The 20,444-nt window shown below is 39.9% G+C and overlaps 1 protein-coding gene across 4 annotated transcripts in view; it reads right to left on the bottom strand.

Moving 5' to 3' along the window:
* Nucleotides 1–19,283, bottom strand: part of SENP6 (SUMO specific peptidase 6) — a 64,431-nt gene extending 45,148 nt beyond the window's left edge. For all 4 annotated transcript variants that reach the window (XM_065730918.1, XM_065730919.1, XM_065730920.1 and 1 more), the window contains exons 1-2: nucleotides 19,143–19,283; nucleotides 2,809–2,902 (exon numbers count right to left, since the gene is read on the bottom strand). In XM_065730918.1, coding sequence (XP_065586990.1) covers nucleotides 2,809–2,902; nucleotides 19,143–19,194 — 146 coding nt within the window. In that variant the 5' untranslated portion in view covers nucleotides 19,195–19,283. The remainder of the gene's footprint in view (nucleotides 1–2,808; nucleotides 2,903–19,142) is intronic.
* Between the last annotated feature and the right edge of the window lie 1,161 nt (nucleotides 19,284–20,444).

The raw sequence follows: 20,444 nt of genomic DNA, 5'->3' as shown, positions 1-20,444 counted from the left end.
AAATCAAAATAAAAAAAAGTAAGAAAACACTACTTCAGGAAGGATACCACAGAGCAAACAAAATTACAAAACCATGTAATGCCTTCTGCTGCATAACATAATTCTTACCACTTATTCTTTGAAGGACTACACAGATTTCATTGTTAAACTGATCAATGGTCTTTTTTCCCTAATTATTCTACATAAAGGTTCCTTTCCTTCTGTGTGATCACCAGGTATAAAGGAAGAGAAGTTTCACGTCATCTTCTAAGTAAATCCAATCTGGTATGCCATTGCAAATGTTATTTTATTGTTTCAGGTGGGGTGAGATTTTCTGCAGGCATATACTTTGGGATAAAATACTTCTCAATTCCCATTTTCATTGTCTTTAACTATAGCTTCAAACAAAATATCACCTCTAGAAGCATTTTAAATATGCATATACAATGTTGTGGTGAGCGTAATATTTTTCCATATCCTCTTCAGTTTATAGCAGATCTTTATTCCTGAATATGAGATCATTACTTGACATCTTACCATGATGACACAGCTCACGTAACTCTCCAAATAAGTTAAACAGCACACTTTAAAGTATTCCACATATTCTAAAAATTGCTTTGGTATAAAGTCCTTAACCACACCTTTTATGTTGATCTCACAAAGCCGACACTGAGTACTAACCAGCAATACCAGCACAGATCCCATTTGCTGTATTCTTAAATCACATTTATGCTGTACATGTTGGAATGGTACTCCTGGGCTAGTTCAAAACAGACTTTTTTTCTGTCTGTCATTGGAGTGCAAAAAGCTGTGACAAGATCTGACACTAAGATGTCAGTGATTCAACAACAAGCAAGAGAAACATCTAGGTGCTTGCTTCAGACTTACAGCTTTTTCCATCTATACATGCTGTAAGCTAAAAGCATGGCTAGTGAACATCAGCATAACCAGTACAAGTGACATTAAAAAAATCCCAAGAATTACTCGTTGCTTAGTGTGGTCAAAATAGGGGTCGTGGGGCTTTATGATGAAACAATTACATTAACTGAAGTTGCCAATCTTTGAAACGTTCTGCTAAGTGAGAAAGGTTATGTAGAAAGAACTGACAAATTATTGTCAAACTGATTGCTTCCTAAAGATTCTAACAAAACACTGACGGAAAAGAAGTTACGCAAAGTAAAAAAAAAACAGAAAGCAAAATTTAAACATGCTCAAATGAAATGTGCAATGCCTATCACAAAACAAAAAACGCAGAATACAATCAAAGAGGTTTTTATTTGTCTGTTTTTAACCAAAAATAAATACTTGGGCAGCTTAAAAGGTACAGCTCCCTGAAGTTTGCTTATAAGAGGATGGCTGAGCAAAAAAGGCAGGATCTTCAGAGGAAATCAATTTTTAGCTGCTCTTTTACCTGTACTACCAGATAAGGTTCTGCACTACTCACAGATATAAAAAAGAACTACTAATGTGAGCAACAGCATTTCAATACTGGCTACAGGAAAAATACAGAATATTTCAAAGGAGTGAGAAGTTCAGGAATACTGTTATATAAAACTTCTGTTCAATTATCAGTTTTTCAAATGTCATTGAAATAAAAAGTGTTATTACTCTATATATCATTTTGCATTAAGTTAACACAAGTTGGAGATGGAAAATAGCAGTAAGTGGTGACAAGAAAAAAACTGAGATGCTTACAAATAAGAGGTATTTTTGAAGACAAGCAAAATGCAAATATTAACTCTACTTCATATGCAGCCATCGCACTTGAAATCATGTTCGATTTCATAGAACTAGAACATCCTTAGTTTGAGAATCTATCAAAAAATCTTTTTAACGATGCAGTTCTTCTGACAGAACTTAATGTTTTAACACACAATTGAATGGAATCCTGAATCCATTCTAATGACTAAAACATTACATTTCTTAATTTTTTGTTAAACCTACAGTACAACTTCCTGCAGCAGCCTAAGAGGTTATGTAAGTACTCTCCTATTTCCTTTCTGTACATAATACTTGAGAGAGTATTACCCACTAAAATGCTACTTTATGGCGGTCTCTTAAGATTATTAAAGAGGTCAAGCTACAGATCTATGTAAGAATTATTTTTGTATATAACCACCAAATTCAGTTTCTCCTTATGAAAGAACTACAGCTTTTTTAAACTTATATGTTTCAATTTGAAATATCTAAGAACAACAATTAAACATATCCTTCATACATGAAACTAGCTGTTAACAAATTAATAATTTTTTAGAAATGAATAGTGACAGAATTAGAAAGCACACCAATAACAACATGATGTTAAAAGGACAGGATTTATTCTAGCTACACAGATAGCATTTAACTTTTAGGAAAAACGCAGACATATTAAAAAAAGAAATAAATGATATGGGAACTGAAATTACCTTAAATCTACATTGTGAAATAAAGATAAGGGAGAAAAAAAATATTTAAGCTTAGTTTTTTAAATGCTTTAATCATAACTGCAAAGTACTGAATATCACCAGTAAAAGAAGCTGAAACGACTGTTTTCTTAATTTGCACATAATGCATTTCTTCTCTGCATTCTTCAGACTTCTACAGTAGCTCTGAAGACAGCTCCAACTCTTCCAAAATGTTGTGAATCTCATGTCAACAATTAAGTGTACAATATAATGCACTTTCTATATCATAATACTAGTTAAATAAGCACTTCTACCAGATAATTTTCTCTTAATCACTGAAATTTTCAAAATGTTATATAAAGTTTCTTAGTGATAAATTACAAAAAATCATTTATTTGTAAACAGACAATTATACTTTCAATAGCCTAGATAAAAGCATCCTTACTCTTTCTCTGCATCTCCTTCACTTTCTTCTGCATGATCAAAGCTCCAATTATTTTTAAAACCTCCATCTCTCTTGGACTGTGATCTATCCAAAGCTGAAATGAGAACAAGTTAAGGTAAGTCTTGGTTTTAAGTTGAGTTATTAATCAACACAATCTAGAGGAATAAACCAGGTGTATGCATTTTCCCCATACATTTATTTCATTTTGTTGATGTCAATGTGTAACTATCATTTGGGCAAAAAAGTTCAGCAATGCTGTGGCAAATCATTTTCCTACATAAATACGAGCAATTATCATTCAACACCTTGATTAGCAATGTAGTAAGTTAGAATGCTATTAAAAATTATAAAGCGAGGTTTTTACTGTTTCAGTGGCCTTCGGTTTATCGGACACTCTCTCTCTTACACTCCCAATACACCACATGATGTTATGATGTGGAATATCAACAATACAACAAAAATCACAAAACCATAACATAGTGATACCTGCAAACTTAGGAGTTCCTTCTGTGATATGAAAACTCCTTACGTTTATTACTTAAATGTCTAATGTCCAAATACATGTTTCTCTTCTTCATATACACACAACAGTTTGGAAGTATTCCAAGCACAATTTCAACATACAATGTTTTTTTAATCCAACACCTGACACTGACATGAATTAACGTTTGCCTCTAGCTGAAATTTCAGGGTTAGCATCAAACAAATGAATGAAAACCTGGACTTCCTGAGAACAGTCGCGCTACATCATATCTCAAATTTATCTACTCCAATATCCAACAGTATGGAAATTTTTTAATAAGACAGTACGTGGCCATCTAAGTGAAGGAGATTCAGAACATGGAGGCAGCACTCATTAAGGTAAGGCACTATTCACCCAGATCCCAATTACTGCAACTAAAAGCTGCCTTGCACAAATAACGTGTGACTAATTTTATAGCAGATTTTATTAGAGTGTGGTTTAAATTAGTCTTTTCTTACTGTTTTTACATATTTTACAATACATTTAGAAATAATGAATGTAACCCCATGCTTTGCAAGGAAATGAAAAGAATCATAACCAACAAAAGACACATAGGGAAAAGTACAAACAGTGCAAAAAAAGCAGGGTTTATCACAATCAATCGCAGCTTCCAGCTATTTGCACCTACCGAGGACTTCCTGAACCAGGGATGACACTTTTGTGTGCAATAGCTTTTTTTCCTTTTTTTTTTTTTTGTTTGTTTGTTTAAATCAACAATACTTTAAAGAAGAAAGAGTACTTTGCAGCAAATAGCATCTCTTTTTCACTATATAAATAAGCATCTCCTTTGTTATTTGTCCTGATTCAATCTGGCATCTTTTAATTCTATTTAGTACTCAACTCACCTCTGGTTCTTGTGCTAGATAAGACAGTAATCCATTCCTACCATGATTACATACATCCCTCTTGTTCTCCTCCAGGCATCCTTTTCCCAGACAGAAAACAAGCAAACAAACAAAAACCTTGTCTATTTAGTTTTTCCTGATTCATACCTTTAGGATCATCCTCAGTTGTTCTCTCTGAACTTTTTCTTTTTGAGATAGTGAAGAATGGAACCCATACTACTACAGTTAACATTCAAGACACTAACCTGCCATGAATTTCTACATAAGCAGTGTGGTATTTCTGTTTTACATTTGTTCCTTTCAGAATAAATAATATGCCTGGAATTGCCATTTTCACTGCTATGGAAAACTGCTTTGATGTTTCTGTACTAGCTAATTTCCATCTTTCAGTTGACCGGTAAGAACTAGCTCAGATTCAATTGTTGCATACAAAACTTTAGACAAATCATTCTCTCACCAACTTCTCATTCAGCTGCATCACTTGGTGTGTACCAACACTCAATCTAATACATAATTTTTAATGCACAGAATGAAAATCCTGAGCATCTGGAATTTCCTTGAAGTAAAAAGACATTATATTAACCTAACAAATGTTTGTAGCATCTACATACCTCTGTTACTTCATTGTCCAACTTTTTTCTTCTATCTGCATCCATGTTAGCACAAATCCTTGTGGAATTCAACCAGTTATTCCTACTGTTAACAAAACGAACCACTTTTGCCCTCTCTAGTTATCATTTGCCAGATGTTTCTTACAATACTTGCTATTTTATCTAAATGAAACTTAGTGTCCCTAAAGATTGTGGTAAAGAACATCACAGAAGGAATTAGAAAGTTAATCTTGGTCTTCATTAACATTTCTATAAACTTGAATTATACAGTCACAAAGCTCACCTATGAAGAGTTCCCCAACTACTCCACTGGGCATCATATTAGACACATTCCCTACTTGTAGCAGAAAGACAAACCTAACCAACAAGTATCAGGCAACAGTTCTCCTTTATCACCAAGTTCCTCTTAAACACTTGGATGAATGCCATTTCATCCTCACCTTGCTTTCCTCATGTACCTTTTCTTCTACTGACGCTTCATTTTGAGACATAAGCTCTATCACATTCCTTAAGAAAAAATACAGCATTAAGACCTCTGTATGTGTTGTCAACATGGGTACTGTTATTACATACAGTCACCAAGGCAGGTGCATAGCAGGTGGCACACCTGCTAGCGAGACAGATTTGTATCGAGAAGTAATTTTAATCATTTACACTCCTTTTTAAAACATCCAGTTCAACAGAATTTGCTGGAATACTGTGTATTTTAGCTTTTACAGAATCTTTTTTATTATTAGCCACATCCCAAAGCCATTTGTTTTGCATGAAATTTACTTGATTAACAAATGAGATGACAAAAATGAAAGCATGAATGGCAGAAAGCAGATTAACATCTTTAAGTCATTGAACGTTGTCACTGCTTTGCACACTCCTTTAGCAGGAATTTCCATCATTCAATAGTGTCATTTCTGAATTTCAGTGGGAAAAACGTTCACATGAAAGAGTTAACTATATTAACTAAGAGTTAACTATGAGTTATTCACTATTAAAAAAATAATAATAATTAAAAACCTCCCCATCTAAAACACTGAAGTGAGGAATATTTAGCAAAGTGCAACATAAGATGGCACCTTGGAAGATTTGTCTTCAAGTCTTGTGCTCTGTGGTTTAAGACCAATGATTCCATATGAATTGATATTATGGCTTACCAGACCAACACAGCTCTTTATTTTTTACTGTTCTACATGTGATGCCACACGCACTAAGAGTCACATGAAAATACCTTTAACTTTTCTCATAAGGTAACTCCTTCCTATATATCAACAGATTGCCTGAAACTCTTCCCACCACTTCTTGAATGTCAATAGAAACTGGAATGTTATTACTACAGCACAAAGAGGCACTTCAATCCGTTGAGATCACATCTATTTCTGTGTGTCCAAGAAACACACAAAACATAAACCTAAACCAAACAAATGTTTCCTTCAGGACTAAGGACTTCTTGCAGAAGAACATGAAATCTGCATACTTTTTCAACAGTTACACTGGTCTGAATAACACAAGCCTTATCTTATATGCTTAAAGAAGCATCCAGAACCAGAGACTCCTTTAGGTACTGATGAACCAAAAAAGTCTGCATGGAACCACAGACACCGGCTCACTGAGAAAGGAGACAAGGGGCCTAGTTACAAGGGTCACTGAAAAAACTGATGAACTCAAGCCTTTCACTTATTCATTTATTTATTAATTATCTCCTCCAGATTTCTCTGCTAAGTTCTATCCTCCAAAATTCAAGCTCCCCAATGCTACTAGCAGAATCTACTGTCAAGGAAAAGATGATAAACACACAATTAAGTCAACTATACATACTGAAGACCACAGGACAAGAGGTGTCTGACACTGTTGAGGAAGCCTGCCAATATCACTGCTAAGCCAGCTCCTGTTAACCCTGAAAGGTCATGGCAACTGAGAGAGGTTTCCCATAACTGGAAAAACATCATACCTTTCTTCAAGCTAAGCAACAGCAATGACCTGGGGAACTACAGGCTAGTCTTTCTCACCTCTACTCTGGAGAATGTTATGGATCATATTCTGCAGGAAAACAACTCCTCGAGGAGAAGGTGAACACGGATTCACTAAGGACCAACTATGCCTAACTACCTGACTGCACTGTATGTGTTCCCCAGCAAGATGACTGGTTCTTTGGTTAAGGAAGAGCAATGGATACTGCATACCTTGACTTCAGCAAGGCTTTTTACATGATCTCCCATGAGGACTCTATATCCAGATTGGAGAGATGCATAATAAGCAAATTATATGGTGAATGAAAAACTAGTTGGACCAAATGGAAACAAAGCAGAAGGAAGATAATGACCAGCAGTATAAATCAGATGACAGCAGCCTCAGTCATCAGTACCAGAACCAATACCATTTTGCTTCTGTGCTAATACTCTAGATAAGACCAAATATATTTTGCAAGTTCGCAGACTATACTAAATTGGGGGAAGCAGCTTATACACTAGAAGCAAAGGCTGCTATTCAGAGAGACCTGGCAGGCTGGATAAACGGGCTTACACAAAACTTAACATCTTATTACCAACTTATCCATGAAAGCAAATATATCTGGTATGCCAGAAGTAAGTCCAGCATCAGGGATGGAAAAAGCCCATGCAGCATTGCAGGCTGGAGGCAACTGGCTAGGAGCTGTTCTTCCAGAGGATTTGGGGGGGGAGTTGGGGGAAGTTTGACTGACAAGTTGAACATGGGTTAGTAGTACCACCCCACAGCAAGGAAGGTCAACCACTTGACACAACTGCGAAAGCTACCATAAGCGCAGGGGAAGTGACTCTTCCTCTCCATATGACCTTTGCAAAACTGTATCTAGAGTATTTCAGTCAGTTTTGCACTCTCCAGTGCATCAAAGACACTGCAGCAAGTCTAGAAGAATGCTGTCAAGATGGCCAGGGGGACCTATCATATCACACACGAGGCTGAAAGAGCAAAAAAAAAAAAAAAGAAAAAAAAGAAATAGGCAGGGAAGGAAGATAGGAAGATAAGACCCTTTTGCTATTTTCCATTTCCTAATTGGAAAGAACAGAAAACATGAAGACACACTCTTCAAAGATGCACAGCAGAGGGATGTGAAGCATCAGATATAAGCTGGAAAAAACAAATCCAAACCCAATAAAAGAATTGATCTATTTTTATTTCTTTATTACCATAAGATTGGCCAGGCAATGAACCAGGTGAGCCTGACAACTCATGAAGATGGAACAACTCTTCACTCTTCTCTGGGTAGAGAACTGGCTGGAGGGCTGTGCCCAGAGGGTAGTGGTTAATGGAGTTAAGTCCAGCTGGCGTCCTGTAACGAGTGGTGTCCCCCAAGGGTCAGTTTTGGGGCCCATCTTGTTTAATATCTTTATTGATGACCTAGATGAGGGAATTGAGTGTACCCTCAGTAAGTTTGCAGATGACGCCAAGCTGGGAGGATGTGTCAAACTGCATGAGGGTAGGGAGGCCCTTCAGAGGGATTTGGATAGGCTGAACAGCTGGGCTGAGCTCAATGGGATGAGGTTCAATAAGACCAAGTGCCGGGTCCTGCACTTTGGCCACAATAACCCCATGCAATGCTATAGGCTTGGGGCAGAATGGCTTGAAGAATGTAGAGAGGAAAAAGACCTGGGGGTGTTGGTTGATGCTCGGCTTAACATGAGCCGGCGGTGTGCCCAGGTGGCCAAGAAGGCCAACAGCATCCTGGCCTGTATTAGAAATAGTGTAGCCAGCAGGAGCAGGGAGGTGATCTTCCCCCTGTACTCAGCTCTGGTACGGCCGCACCTCGAGTACTGTGTTCAGTTTTGGGCCCCTCACTACAAGAAGGACATTGAGGCCCTGGGGCGTGTTCAGAGAAGGGCAACAAAACTGGTGAGGGGTCTGGAGCACAAGTCTTATGAGGAGCGGCTGAGGGAGCTGGGATTGTTTAGTCTGGAGAAGAGGAGGCTCAGAGGAGACCTTATTGCACTCTACCACTTCCTGAAGGGGGGTTGTGGTGAGGAGGGGGTGGGCCTCTTCTCCCTGATAAATAATGACAGGACGAGAGGGAATGGCCACAAGTTGCGCCGGGGAAGATTTAGATTAGACCTGAGGAAACATTTCTTTTCTGAAAGAGTGGTCAGGCACTGGAATGGCCTGCCTAGGGAGTTGGTTGAGGCACTATTCCTAGCGCTGTTCAAGAAGCATTTAGATGAGGTGCTAAGGGATTTGATTTAGTAGTTGGGTAGGGATAGTGATAGGAGGATGGTTGGACTAGATGATCCTGTAGGTCCTTTCCAACCTTATGAACCTATGAACCTATGAACAAGGCCCTGAGCAATCTGCTTTCACTGGGCTTGGGCTGGGCAGGAGGTTCCATCTACACGATGCCAACCAGCAGTCAAGGGGTTTCCAATTTAATTGATTCCAAGACAAAACTAAAAAACAGTGACCGGTCATAGGTACAAGCTTTCAGCTAAAGCAAGAGCACCATTGTCACAAACACTCCCACAATTACATACCTCAGTCACTTTCCCTCCTTTCTCTCTGTAAGTCTGCCACCTACACAGTCTTTTCAAGTAAGTTCAAAAACATCAAAAGCAGGATCCAACAATAGGTAAGGTTAAAAAAGAAGAAAAAAAAAGAGAGAGAAAAACAAGCAATATTTTCATCTCCAGAAGTACAGAGCTCTGTTGCTAGATTGAAGATGTGCTAAAAATTCAGAAAGACTGTTTTTGTATGAAAGATAGCAAATATCTCCTATAGGATATAGGAAAACTCAGAGACTAAAAGGTTAAGGTAGTCTAAGGATGATTTCTGAACTGTCAACTTATTCTAAAAAATTGTTGAAGTGTAATAAAGCCCTTCAAAGAGGATGATAAATAAGAATTTCAGACTGCAATTTCTGTGGCAAATCAGTATGCGATACCAATCATACATGATCTCCAGATGTTAACACTGGAAGAGTTTTACAGGATAAGCCAAATGAAGTAAGAAACCTTACAGTAGATTGCTTTTCCAGAGTATCTGGAAAATTATGCCCTATGTTAACCAAACAAACAAAACAAAAAATGTGTCCAGAATATTTCCATGAGAAAAAAATAATGAAAAAAACTCTATGATGTAATTAAAGGAGAAATAAAAAAACAAAACTAGACACTTCTTTGATGCTGTCAATTCTTCAAAATTCACCCGAATAATAACAACAACAAAAGCACAGAAAGAACAGTCAACAACAAAGAAAACCTCGGTAACTTAGTCAAACGAAAAGGGTGCATCTCAAAAAATACTGAGCAAGGAAAGCATGAAAGGGGGATGAAAGAGTCCTTTAAACTCTAAGCTGTGAGAACAATTTGCATTTCTGTACAGGCCAAAGATCATCTTTTTTTTTCCCCTGTATTTGTGAGGGCAGTGAGCTGGACTGGATTGCTGATACAGCTGAAAAGTAATGCAGACTAGCTCCACCAGCACTTTTCTATCCATCTAAAATTAGTTTTCTGGACATTTAGCTCAATTTGTGGCGAAGCACAAGAAATGGCAGTGTTAACACAAGGAAAGCTCCAAAACACCGTCACTGGGAGGGGCAACACGACTGTCACTCTGAGCAGCAACCAGCAGCTAGGCAGGCCTGGTCCTAACATAGACTTCTAGTCCATAAACTTGCAGGCTATACAGTACGGCCTCACACATGGGAACTGCTAGGAGTTACAGAATAACCCTGCAGACATACACAGAGGTAAAAATCAAGCAGAAAGTTGTCCGCTATAAAAATTAAAAATAAAATTAAAAAAAGGAATCAGACAGATGCAACCCAAGAATAAACAACAACCTCACAAACTAGATCAACTCCCTTTGCAATAAGAGATCATCAGAACTGTCAGACAAGGGAACCAGAGACGAGCTCAGCAGCTGGCTGGTCAACTGAATTGTTTGGTAGGCTCCACCAGCTACAAGCTAAGAGAAGACATTACACTCCATTATCTCCACTATCTTTACTGAATCCCATCCCACAAAGTTCAAATAAAATTTGAAGAAAACAGTAATATGCTTGTAAAATTTCTCTATTATATTACCATGAAAAGAAATTCTAACTTTTTTAAACTGTTTCATTTGAAAGAACACAGATTAACAGTTGCAAATGGGGGGATTTACAATGACAGAGCACTGCAAATACGTTATTACAGTAAAACACCACTGGATAAAAATTCACTGATTACATATTTGCCTTATAACAGTATCCAGTAATCTCATTTAAAAGTTTATCAGCCCACATAAGGTAAAAGTGGTCATAATAACCTGGACCAGAGTAGCTCAGAAGTCCATTTTCAAAAGCTTATTCTTAATTGTAAAAAGAATCTTAAAACTGTGTTTCGAGCAGTGGGTCCTGACAGAAATAAAATTACAATGGACAGCACTGTTTCTAGAAGATGTGAGCCTAAGAATTTACAGAGGCAATTGCAAATCTACCATCCCCTGCATAGTTTGAATTCCACGTAATGGGTTCTTGAATAATCTTTCTGTTAGACTGTCATATTAAACTCTATCATCAGTGACATATTAATATTTTGTTACACGAGCCATAAAAGAGGGATATGCCAAACAAACACAACACTATATCCTACAACTTAATAAAAATACAGCAGTAGGATGGATTTTTGTGTAAAAGAAATGACTTTGTGGCACTAGACAAACTCACAAAAATAAATATTTTTGCAGCTGTTTCTTACAGACATAAATTTCTAGGATTCAATAATATTAATAATGTCACATAGCATGATGTTTTACCATACCAGCCAAACACTACTGGTATTTATCATTCCCAAAAATCCTTGTGGCAAGTTTTATTAAATATGTGTATATACACACACACACACCAAGGAGAGTTTGCTCCAGCACCAGTGGTTTGGAAGCAAACAAAACAGGAAGGCCTTGCACAGCTTCTGAACGATTATTGATTTTTATTTATAATCATTCAAGATTTAATCAGTGAAAGATACCCTAAACTCAGTGCTTTTCACACCAAATGATTCTTTTATAGGAGTTACAGGGACAAGCATTGAGAAAAGCGTCCTTGCCCCACGCAGCACTTGCCCATTCAATAAAAACTTTTTAAAGAGCAAGCTGACCAGAGTGGGAAGAATAACCACAGCCTCCTGATCCTGATAACTTATTCCTTCCAGACTTCAGCCTTCACCGTAAACTAGTTCTGCACAGAACTTAACCTGTTATTTTAAATAATTGAGTTTTCCTGGTCAGAGTAAAGCTGATGTTGCACAAGGGAATTCATTCTGAAGCTGACCTTACATATTGCGTCTTAAATTGAATTTACAGCTCACCAGAGACCAAAGGAGAAACATTCTACAACTCTCACACCCAGAGGGTGCCTGCCCTCCCCAAACCCACCCGCTGTCCTACCTCTTATGTTCCCCTTCCACAAACAAGTTCAGAGGTTTGGCAAAGCACAGTCTGGAAGACAGTACCCAGTAGTAAATTCCACTTCTCTGGCAACACAGTGGTGAGACCCAGGGGCAGTGGATAGTTTGAGACACAGTACCAGGCTGGAATCTGGCCAAGGACAGCAGTCAACCTCCCCCACCTGTGGCAGGAAGTGTTCAGAGCAGCACAGCCTCACTATGTTCTTTAAGCAGTTTAAAACATTCTGTTAGTCCCTGTGACTAAACCAGTTAATGATGCTAAGCCTTGCAAAGAGAAACAATAAATAGTTGGCACGTAGCTTTACAAAATGGAGTTGCAGCATGATAAGATAAAAGCAGCAACGTCATGGTTCACTGCTTTAGGAAATCCACACACACAGTTTATCATCACTCTGTATGAGACAACAGCATCACACTGCAATCACCTCACTGTTCTCTGGATAGTTTATTCTGAAAGAATTATTTACACATTTGATATCGGTGAGCTGCAGATTGCTAGTTTACATTAACTATGAGATACCAGTACTGATGCTTTTACAACCATCATTTTAATAACCAACTATCCCCATATATCATTAGGACATAATTCTTTTTATAAGTAATACGTGGAAAAGTTATTCAAGGAACAGCATTGCCAAAAGCATTATTTAACATGTAGCAGATATTATACCATAAATAAAAGTAAAAAACAATTTCTCAAGTTATTTGCTCTTCATCATTCCTGTGAGTTGCAATATCCAAATAACCATTAGCTGTTCCGTATTCTGATTTATACTATGGTCTAACTCAAGAGACTGAAAACCATTTGGCATAATCTTCAGTCCTGTTCAGGGAGACAACACCGCACAAGAAAATTAAATAAGTGTACAGCACTTCTACATTCTATTTAAAGCACTCAAAAGACATCTCACAAATTTTTGTGCACATTATTAAACTAAGTTCTAGTAATAAAGTTCATAGTTCTCAAAAGAAAAGCTTCCATTCTAGAACCATAAAATGGTTTGGGTTGGAAGGGACCTTTTAAGATCATCTAGGTCCAGCTCTCTGCTATAGGCAGGGACTCCTCCCTCTAGACCAGATTGCTCAAGGCCCCATCCAGCCTGGCCTTGAATGCCTTCAGGTACTGGAAGGCCGCTATGAGGTTCCCCTGGAGCCTTCTTGAGCTATTGCACACATTCTTTCATTCCTTTCTGCAGTGCCTGCACATACACACATACCCTGCTCTGCGCACAGTCCTCTAGCTGCCCCAACACTGACTTTTAAGCCAGTGTCCAACACCACTTAGTAGCAAAATGAGCCATGCTGACAAAGCACTGAAAACTTTTTCTTCAATGATACAAATTTCTGAGTTCCCATATTTAGGAAAATTTCACATAGTTTCTAGCTATTTAACTCTACTCCTCAGCAAACAAAAGGTTTCAAAAGATTTTAGTGAAAAGGAAGGAGACAAAATGATGAAAGATGACAAAACGAAAAAAAGAAACCCTCACTTATTCTTATAAAGCAATATTTAAAAGCGACAAGTGGAATTTGGTGATTAGTTTCACTTAATAGGATCTGCTACACCACAAAGTGCTTGGACATCTATCCATCAGTTATCTCAATTATAGACCAACTGAAGTTCTATGGAAAAGGAGAAGTCTGATACTGTATTGAAATCTATGCATAATCTTTTAGAAACAACACTAAAAACAACAACAACAACATAGTTGTTGTAATCACTACAATAATAATCCACTATGTTTTTTGTCCGTGCACAAAAACAGCTAGCAAAACATTAAAATATCCAAATAGGCTTATTATAAACGTATTTGTGCAAGCAAAGTATATGCAAAATGTTGATTTATCCTTCAAAGCATCATTAAGGTTGGAGAAACCACTAAGATCACGCAGCCCAACCATCACTCCATCACCACCTTGCCCACTAACCCACGTCCCTCAGTGCCACATCTACTCTTTTCTTGAAAAAGCACACTTCCCTGGGCAGCCTGTTCCAATACCCAGCCACTCTCTTTCACACCAACCTACCCATCAAGTCATGCACTGATGATATTATTGTATCATTACTATTATTTTTACAGTTATACTTACACAAAAAATGAGTGCAAGGATCTCTTTCAGGAATATTACCACTTTTTTCTTCCTTCAGAGAAGGACAACAGAATTTCTATACTTTCTCTGAGGGAAGACTAGTGCTTTCCTATCAAACCCAAGTGCTAAAATAAACCCAACAGAGAAGCAGGCGAAGTCTCCTGCACAAGGCAGTACCCTTAAACCAAATGACAGATGTTCCCATCACCAAAAAAAGAAACAACAAACACCAACCAACCAACAAAAAAACAAAAGAGAAAACTGCACAGAGGTGCCTTCTAAGTCAGAAAGCTGAGGACAAGTCTGGACATCTAAAATCCCATCTCTAAAGGAAGGACATGCATGATGTGGAAGCAGACCTAGGCACAGGATATTATTTTAGAATGTACTACCAAGTGCCTTACAGCATGTTTATAGAGTATTAATAGACAAATGAAAGGATTTTTTACTATCTTTCTACATGCTTTAAGAAGCAGTTGTCTTTTTATTACCATTTTATGCCAGTTATCACTCATGTTAGATTGATACATCCTAAAACAAGACAGTGTGGAGACAGTTAGAATTTTATTTTACCCAGAGAGAATTCTCAACTATTGGGTTGAAGATCACCCCACTCATTACTGGCAAATAGTATTACTTAAGTAATAAGGTTTCCTATTCTTAAAAGCACTGCAAGGAACAGTGAAACAGCAGTCTGAGAAGACAGACACAGCATCATGAATTCCTTGCCTCCAGATAGAAAACCATTCTCAAGAAGAAAAGAACAGAATGTATCTGGATATTGATGGGGCTGATGAAGACCAGAGAGGAGTCCAACAGCATAAAGTAGTTCAGATTCTGAAAATGACACAGAAGAAAATGAATGATATTCCTTCAGTTCCAAGTTAATATCTATATCCACTAACTCTTAAGAAAGTGTCAGAGACAGCACTGGAGGCAATTAAGACAGCAATTTCACTATTAAGAGAAAATAAATAAGAGAAGAGTCATAGTAGGTAGGAAACTTTCAAGTATTCTATGTAAATATAAAATCTACTCTGCCCTCGTATTATTCTCATCAGATATTTCACACAAAAATAATAAAAAAGCAGGAAAGGCTGAATGCCACTTCCAATGGCAGGTCTCTGCCTATATGGTAATAAACCACAGGCTTTGTTTCTGTGCTGCTTCCTTTAATAAAATACACAAGTCTTCAATCTCTGATTTTCTGAAGATGATTCTTTACACCTGAGCTGAATCAAAAACCTTTCAGACAACTGAAGCTTCCACTGCTGCTGCTAATGGGTAATCCAAACAGTTTTCTTTATTGCCATTAGGAAACCTGTAGCCAAGAAAATGAAACGAAAATTGAGTAAATTCCTGTCATGACTGCACCAAAGTCTCTCGGCAGCTCTGAAGGCAAGAGACTGGCCACGTTCCTTAGAAAAGAAGTCCTCAAAGAGAAACTTCATAACTAGCTCTTGGTACCACTATTGTAACTACTGGGAAACTGAAAAAGAAAACAGAAAGGAATAAAAGCATTCTCTTTTCTTCTGGGGTTTGGACTAGATGATCTCTGGAGGTCCCTTCCAACCCCTACAATTCTGCGATACGTGTGTTTAGGAATACTTAGAGGTCATCATTTCTCCAGTTTAAAAGTTTATCTACGTTTCTGCAATAGGTAACAGCTCAATAACATCCGAAGTGGCAGAATAAAGCGCAGCTCCCAAAATTCTTCCATGCTGGATATGATCAACAGTACTCTGTACTCTTACAACAAGCACTGAACATTCCCCCATCCTGCATGTACAGATTTATCAATCCTTGTTTCGCATTTCACGTCTGACCATCAAGTGAAAGTACATGAATTCCCACAGATGTAAATCTCTGTTCACCAAATTTCTAGTCCTCCAAATTGGGAAAGAATTCCCATGAAAGGGCCCCACTTTGTTAACATAAATTTCTGCACTTTCCTCCTGTGATTAAAACTTACTGGAGGAAAGTAAATTCAGAAAACAAGGAAAATATTTTAGTAATTCTAATTCCAAGCTAGCTTAAATAACAAAAAATGTGTACTCTCAGTTTTACTGAATTTTAAAAGTCTCAACATTTCAAGGAAAGTAAACGTAGGTCACGTATACCAATATATACTATATCTTATCAATACTAATAACTATAAGCACTGCTGCAGAAGGATAATCGATACAGATTTAAAGAGACAGACCTTATCATTTTAGGGACCTTTCTCACATCTTCCATAAGACAGTCTATATAACATATAGCAGAAAAATATGGAAACACTCGCCAAAATGAATATTTGTATGAATCACACTACTGAAGAACAGCATTACCAGAAAGACAGTAGATAAATCAGTCAAGGAGCACCCTTCCAAGGAAGACTCCTTTGTTTTTATTGGACAGTGAAATAATAAAAATATTAAAAGGGAACGCTTTGACAACAGAATGAGAATCATATTTTCTTCATACTAATATCTTATTACAATACATATGAAAGAAAAAAAGCAATATCTTACTGGACATTCATTATCCAAACCAAAATTCTGAATATCACTCTTGCAATTAATAATTTCTTTTACCTGAATGTTTATTTTACGTCAGATTGATAGTCAAAGTAAGTTTGATTGCATCAGAATTTTCCCTGTAGACACATACACACACACAGATGTGTATTTCTATTAGACTGAGTTCAATTAGTGACACAACTGCATTTGGCACCTAACTCATTTGTTTTGCACATCAGTGGCAGGGATGGACAGAGAATTCTCAGCTCTCCCTGTCCCAACCTTCCGAAAAACTCCACATAAACAACTGCTGCTTGCTGCTTTTGCAGACTTCACTGGAGTCTGTGAAATATATAGACTCACACTAAGTACAGTTTGAATTCTAGGCTCATACAATAACAACAACCTTGCAGTAGAAGTTGTCATGCCCCTACTCAATACACATTTATCCCTGCTCTTGTCCATGCTGTTTCACAAATCCAGCACTCTCATGCTTGTCTAAAAATCAGTCTTTGAATAATGGTTGTTTTACATCATCAGGTTAATCTAACATGCTGCCATACGTTTCCAGATTGAAGACTGCTAGAAAATCTACGCACACATATCTTACATACCTTTATTTTTCCCTGTGAAGTCAACCCTCCAGTCTAAGAGCCTCCCAACATCCTAAAACCTTTTTTCTTTGCTTCAAATGAGCACAAATTTACCCTGCTCTTGCTAGATCTGCTGCACTATGATTATCCTGTCTGGACTTGATTTTTGTCACCGTCGTCCACATTAGATTTTCTTCAGACAAGATTCCTAACACACACATGCAAATACACTGCACACTCTCAAGAGTTTGCACCCAATCGTGTCATTAGTGCTAAAATTAACATGTCCCCAAATAACAGGGAAACACAAAACTGATTGATTACTCTGTCCATCGGTCACGCAATACTGAAACTTCCAAGGAGGATGCTACCCGGTGTCATGCTGGTAAACTGCTACTGAAATGAGACCTCAAAAATAAGAAACATGGATACTATGTATGAAGTGTATCCTCTGTGAGTCACTGCCCAACCAACATGCACGCAAGGTGCCAGAGGAGACAGCGACTGAACATCTTCGTGACACTTCTAGTAGCACGCAATCCTCACTGTATTCCGTGGAGAGAGTTCATGAGAAAAATGCAGTGCCTGAAATGGAGCATCTGTGTTTCACCACCAAATTCTTTACAAGGCAGAAGGAAGATAACGGGACAGTAGTTACTAACCAGGAGTTTCTGAACATCAGAACTTAAGACCAATTCCAAATACTATTTTGTTTATGCAGAAATTCCAATCCAGAAACTCTAGCAATAAAAGAAGAAAATTCACCATTCCTCAGGAAGATAAAAGCTGCAAAAGACAACGCCTATCAGTACAGATACACAAAACCTCAACTGCTAAACTTAGATCTGACTTGAAATACGCACATGAGAAGCAGTCTATTTCATCAATACATTTTTTACCTATTAATCGTGGTAAAAACTGAGCAGCTGTTGGCCTGTGTCAACCAGCTATAATCATGCAGAACTGCAAGAACTTATTTTTTGCATGGGTTAAAAGCTGTTAAGTTCAACAGTTAAACATATTTGAATTTCAATGGACTTTTGCGTTACAATTAAGAGCTTTACGGAGAAAAAAAAACCCTGCAAATTAAAAATAAAATAAAATAAGATAGAATAAGCTAACTGGAGGCTTTACAACCGCTAAAGGTTCCTTTCATTTGCAGCTGACAGACTGATTCTTCGACGGGCTCGTAAAACAAACCTAAGAATAAAGTGACCCCCTCCCCAGATGAAGCTCAGCCCCACGTGGGCCTTTACGCTAGCACTTCAGAAGCAGCCCGGCCTCGCCGTACTGAGGGGGGAAGGGGAGCAGCGCAGGCCGTGCCCGGCAGCAGCACACGGCAGAGCAATGCCGGCCCGGCAGCGCTGCCCTCACCTCGCGCTAACCTTGCCGGGCCGGCAGCCCCCGCCCTCCCGCGGCCGCTCCCGCCGCCTGCCCGGCCCCGGCAGCGCTCCCACCGCCTCCGAAAATTACAGAAAGAAAGAAAGAACCAGAAATCAAATCCCCCCCTCGCTGAGCCCTCCCCCGGAGCAGTGCTCTTTTTACCGAACGAAGCCACCCTTTACGGCACCCACCCTTCCCCCACGCCACCGCGGCACCTCTCATTGTCGTCGTCCCCCAAGGGGACCCGTTCCTCCCCCCCGATGCACACACACACACACACACGCTCGCTCGCTCGCCTCCCCCAGTCCGTACCGTGCCCCTCGCCAGTCGCCAGAAGGGAAAGGCGGCCCGCGGGCCGCTCTCCCTCGCCGGCCGTGCACGCACCTTCCAGAAACAAGCTGTCTCTGCAGCCGCCGCCACCGCCGCCACCGGCCATCTTCCTCGAGCCGCGCTGCCTCACTCCATCGCCATGCGAGGCGGCGGGGCCTGGCCCTTCCCCCGGCCTGCGCGCTCCGCCGCTCACCCACCCCCACTGCGGAAGGCTGCCCGACCCGCAGCGGCGGCGATGCCGAGGCCCGGCCCTCCTCCCGCACGGCGCGCACGGCGACCCGGGCCGCGCTGCCTTCCGGCCCCGCGCAGGAGAAAGCGGCGGCGGCGCGCCCGCTCCTCCCTCACCCTGCCCGCCCGCCGCAGCCCCCCGCGCCGATGCCGGCCGGGCCCGGCCCTGCAACCGCCGATGGCGCCCGGCGAGGGAGCCGGGCCTGGCCGGGGCTCCGCCGGAGGCGCCTCCGAGCCGAGGGGGACGACGAGGAAGCGGTGCGCGCTGCGCTGCCGCCCCTCTCGTCCACGAACGGCGCGGCGGGGCCTCCCCGGAACCCCGGCTCGCCCGTCCCCAGGCGGAGCGGGGCCGCCGGCGTCCCCCGGCCCCCAGGCGATAAAATGGCCGCAGTAGGGCTGCGCCCGGTAACGTGTCGGGTCTGCGCTCCCCCCCGATCAGATCGGAGGCGGCTGCTTTTTGGAGGTGAGGAGGTGGATCGGACTGCGTAAAATGAATGAAGTTTCTAGGGGCAGGGAGCCCAGTGCGCAGGACGGGGGCCCTCTGGCCTCCCCTGCTCGGGCACAATACGGCAGCGGGCCACAAAGGTCTTACGGACCGTAGTCCATCCACGTTCTCCGCGGCCGAGGTGCGTTTAAATGCAAAACTGGGATTCTGCAAAAAGCACAGCGTTGGCAAGGCAACTACACGGAAAGTGCAAGTCATGGCCTGACATGCGTGTCATGTTTAAAATAAAAATATACTTATTTTCTAGCATGCAGGGATTTACATTTTAAAAAGCCTTCCCAGGATACTTAACTGCCAAAATGCGGGTCTTTTAAAAACCAGAAGGTAAATTCTGACCATTTAGAACTGTCAAAAAGCAGAGATTGTGTTCCTAAAGCTGGCATTCTCTTAATGCTACTATGTACTGCAGAAATGAGGAATGTTTATGGCCAATTACTGAAAAGAAAGCTTCCACGACTGATGAAACTTAAAAGATAAAGGCCTAAAAGTAAGCTGAATTCACATACCTAGTGCATATGAAGATTAAAAGTTGGACACTGGAAAACTGCAAGATTTCTCAAGTTGTTATTTTCATTCCTGAGGTTTCTACACAGATACCAACCATAACCCAGTGTGCTTAAAGA

Source organism: Cyrtonyx montezumae, unplaced genomic scaffold (assembly GCF_038088225.1).
Source record: "Cyrtonyx montezumae isolate F1298 unplaced genomic scaffold, pur_monq_1.0 scaffold_13, whole genome shotgun sequence".
Classification (NCBI taxonomy): Eukaryota; Metazoa; Chordata; class Aves; order Galliformes; family Odontophoridae; genus Cyrtonyx; species Cyrtonyx montezumae.
This window is presented reverse-complemented; position numbering and strand designations above follow the sequence as displayed.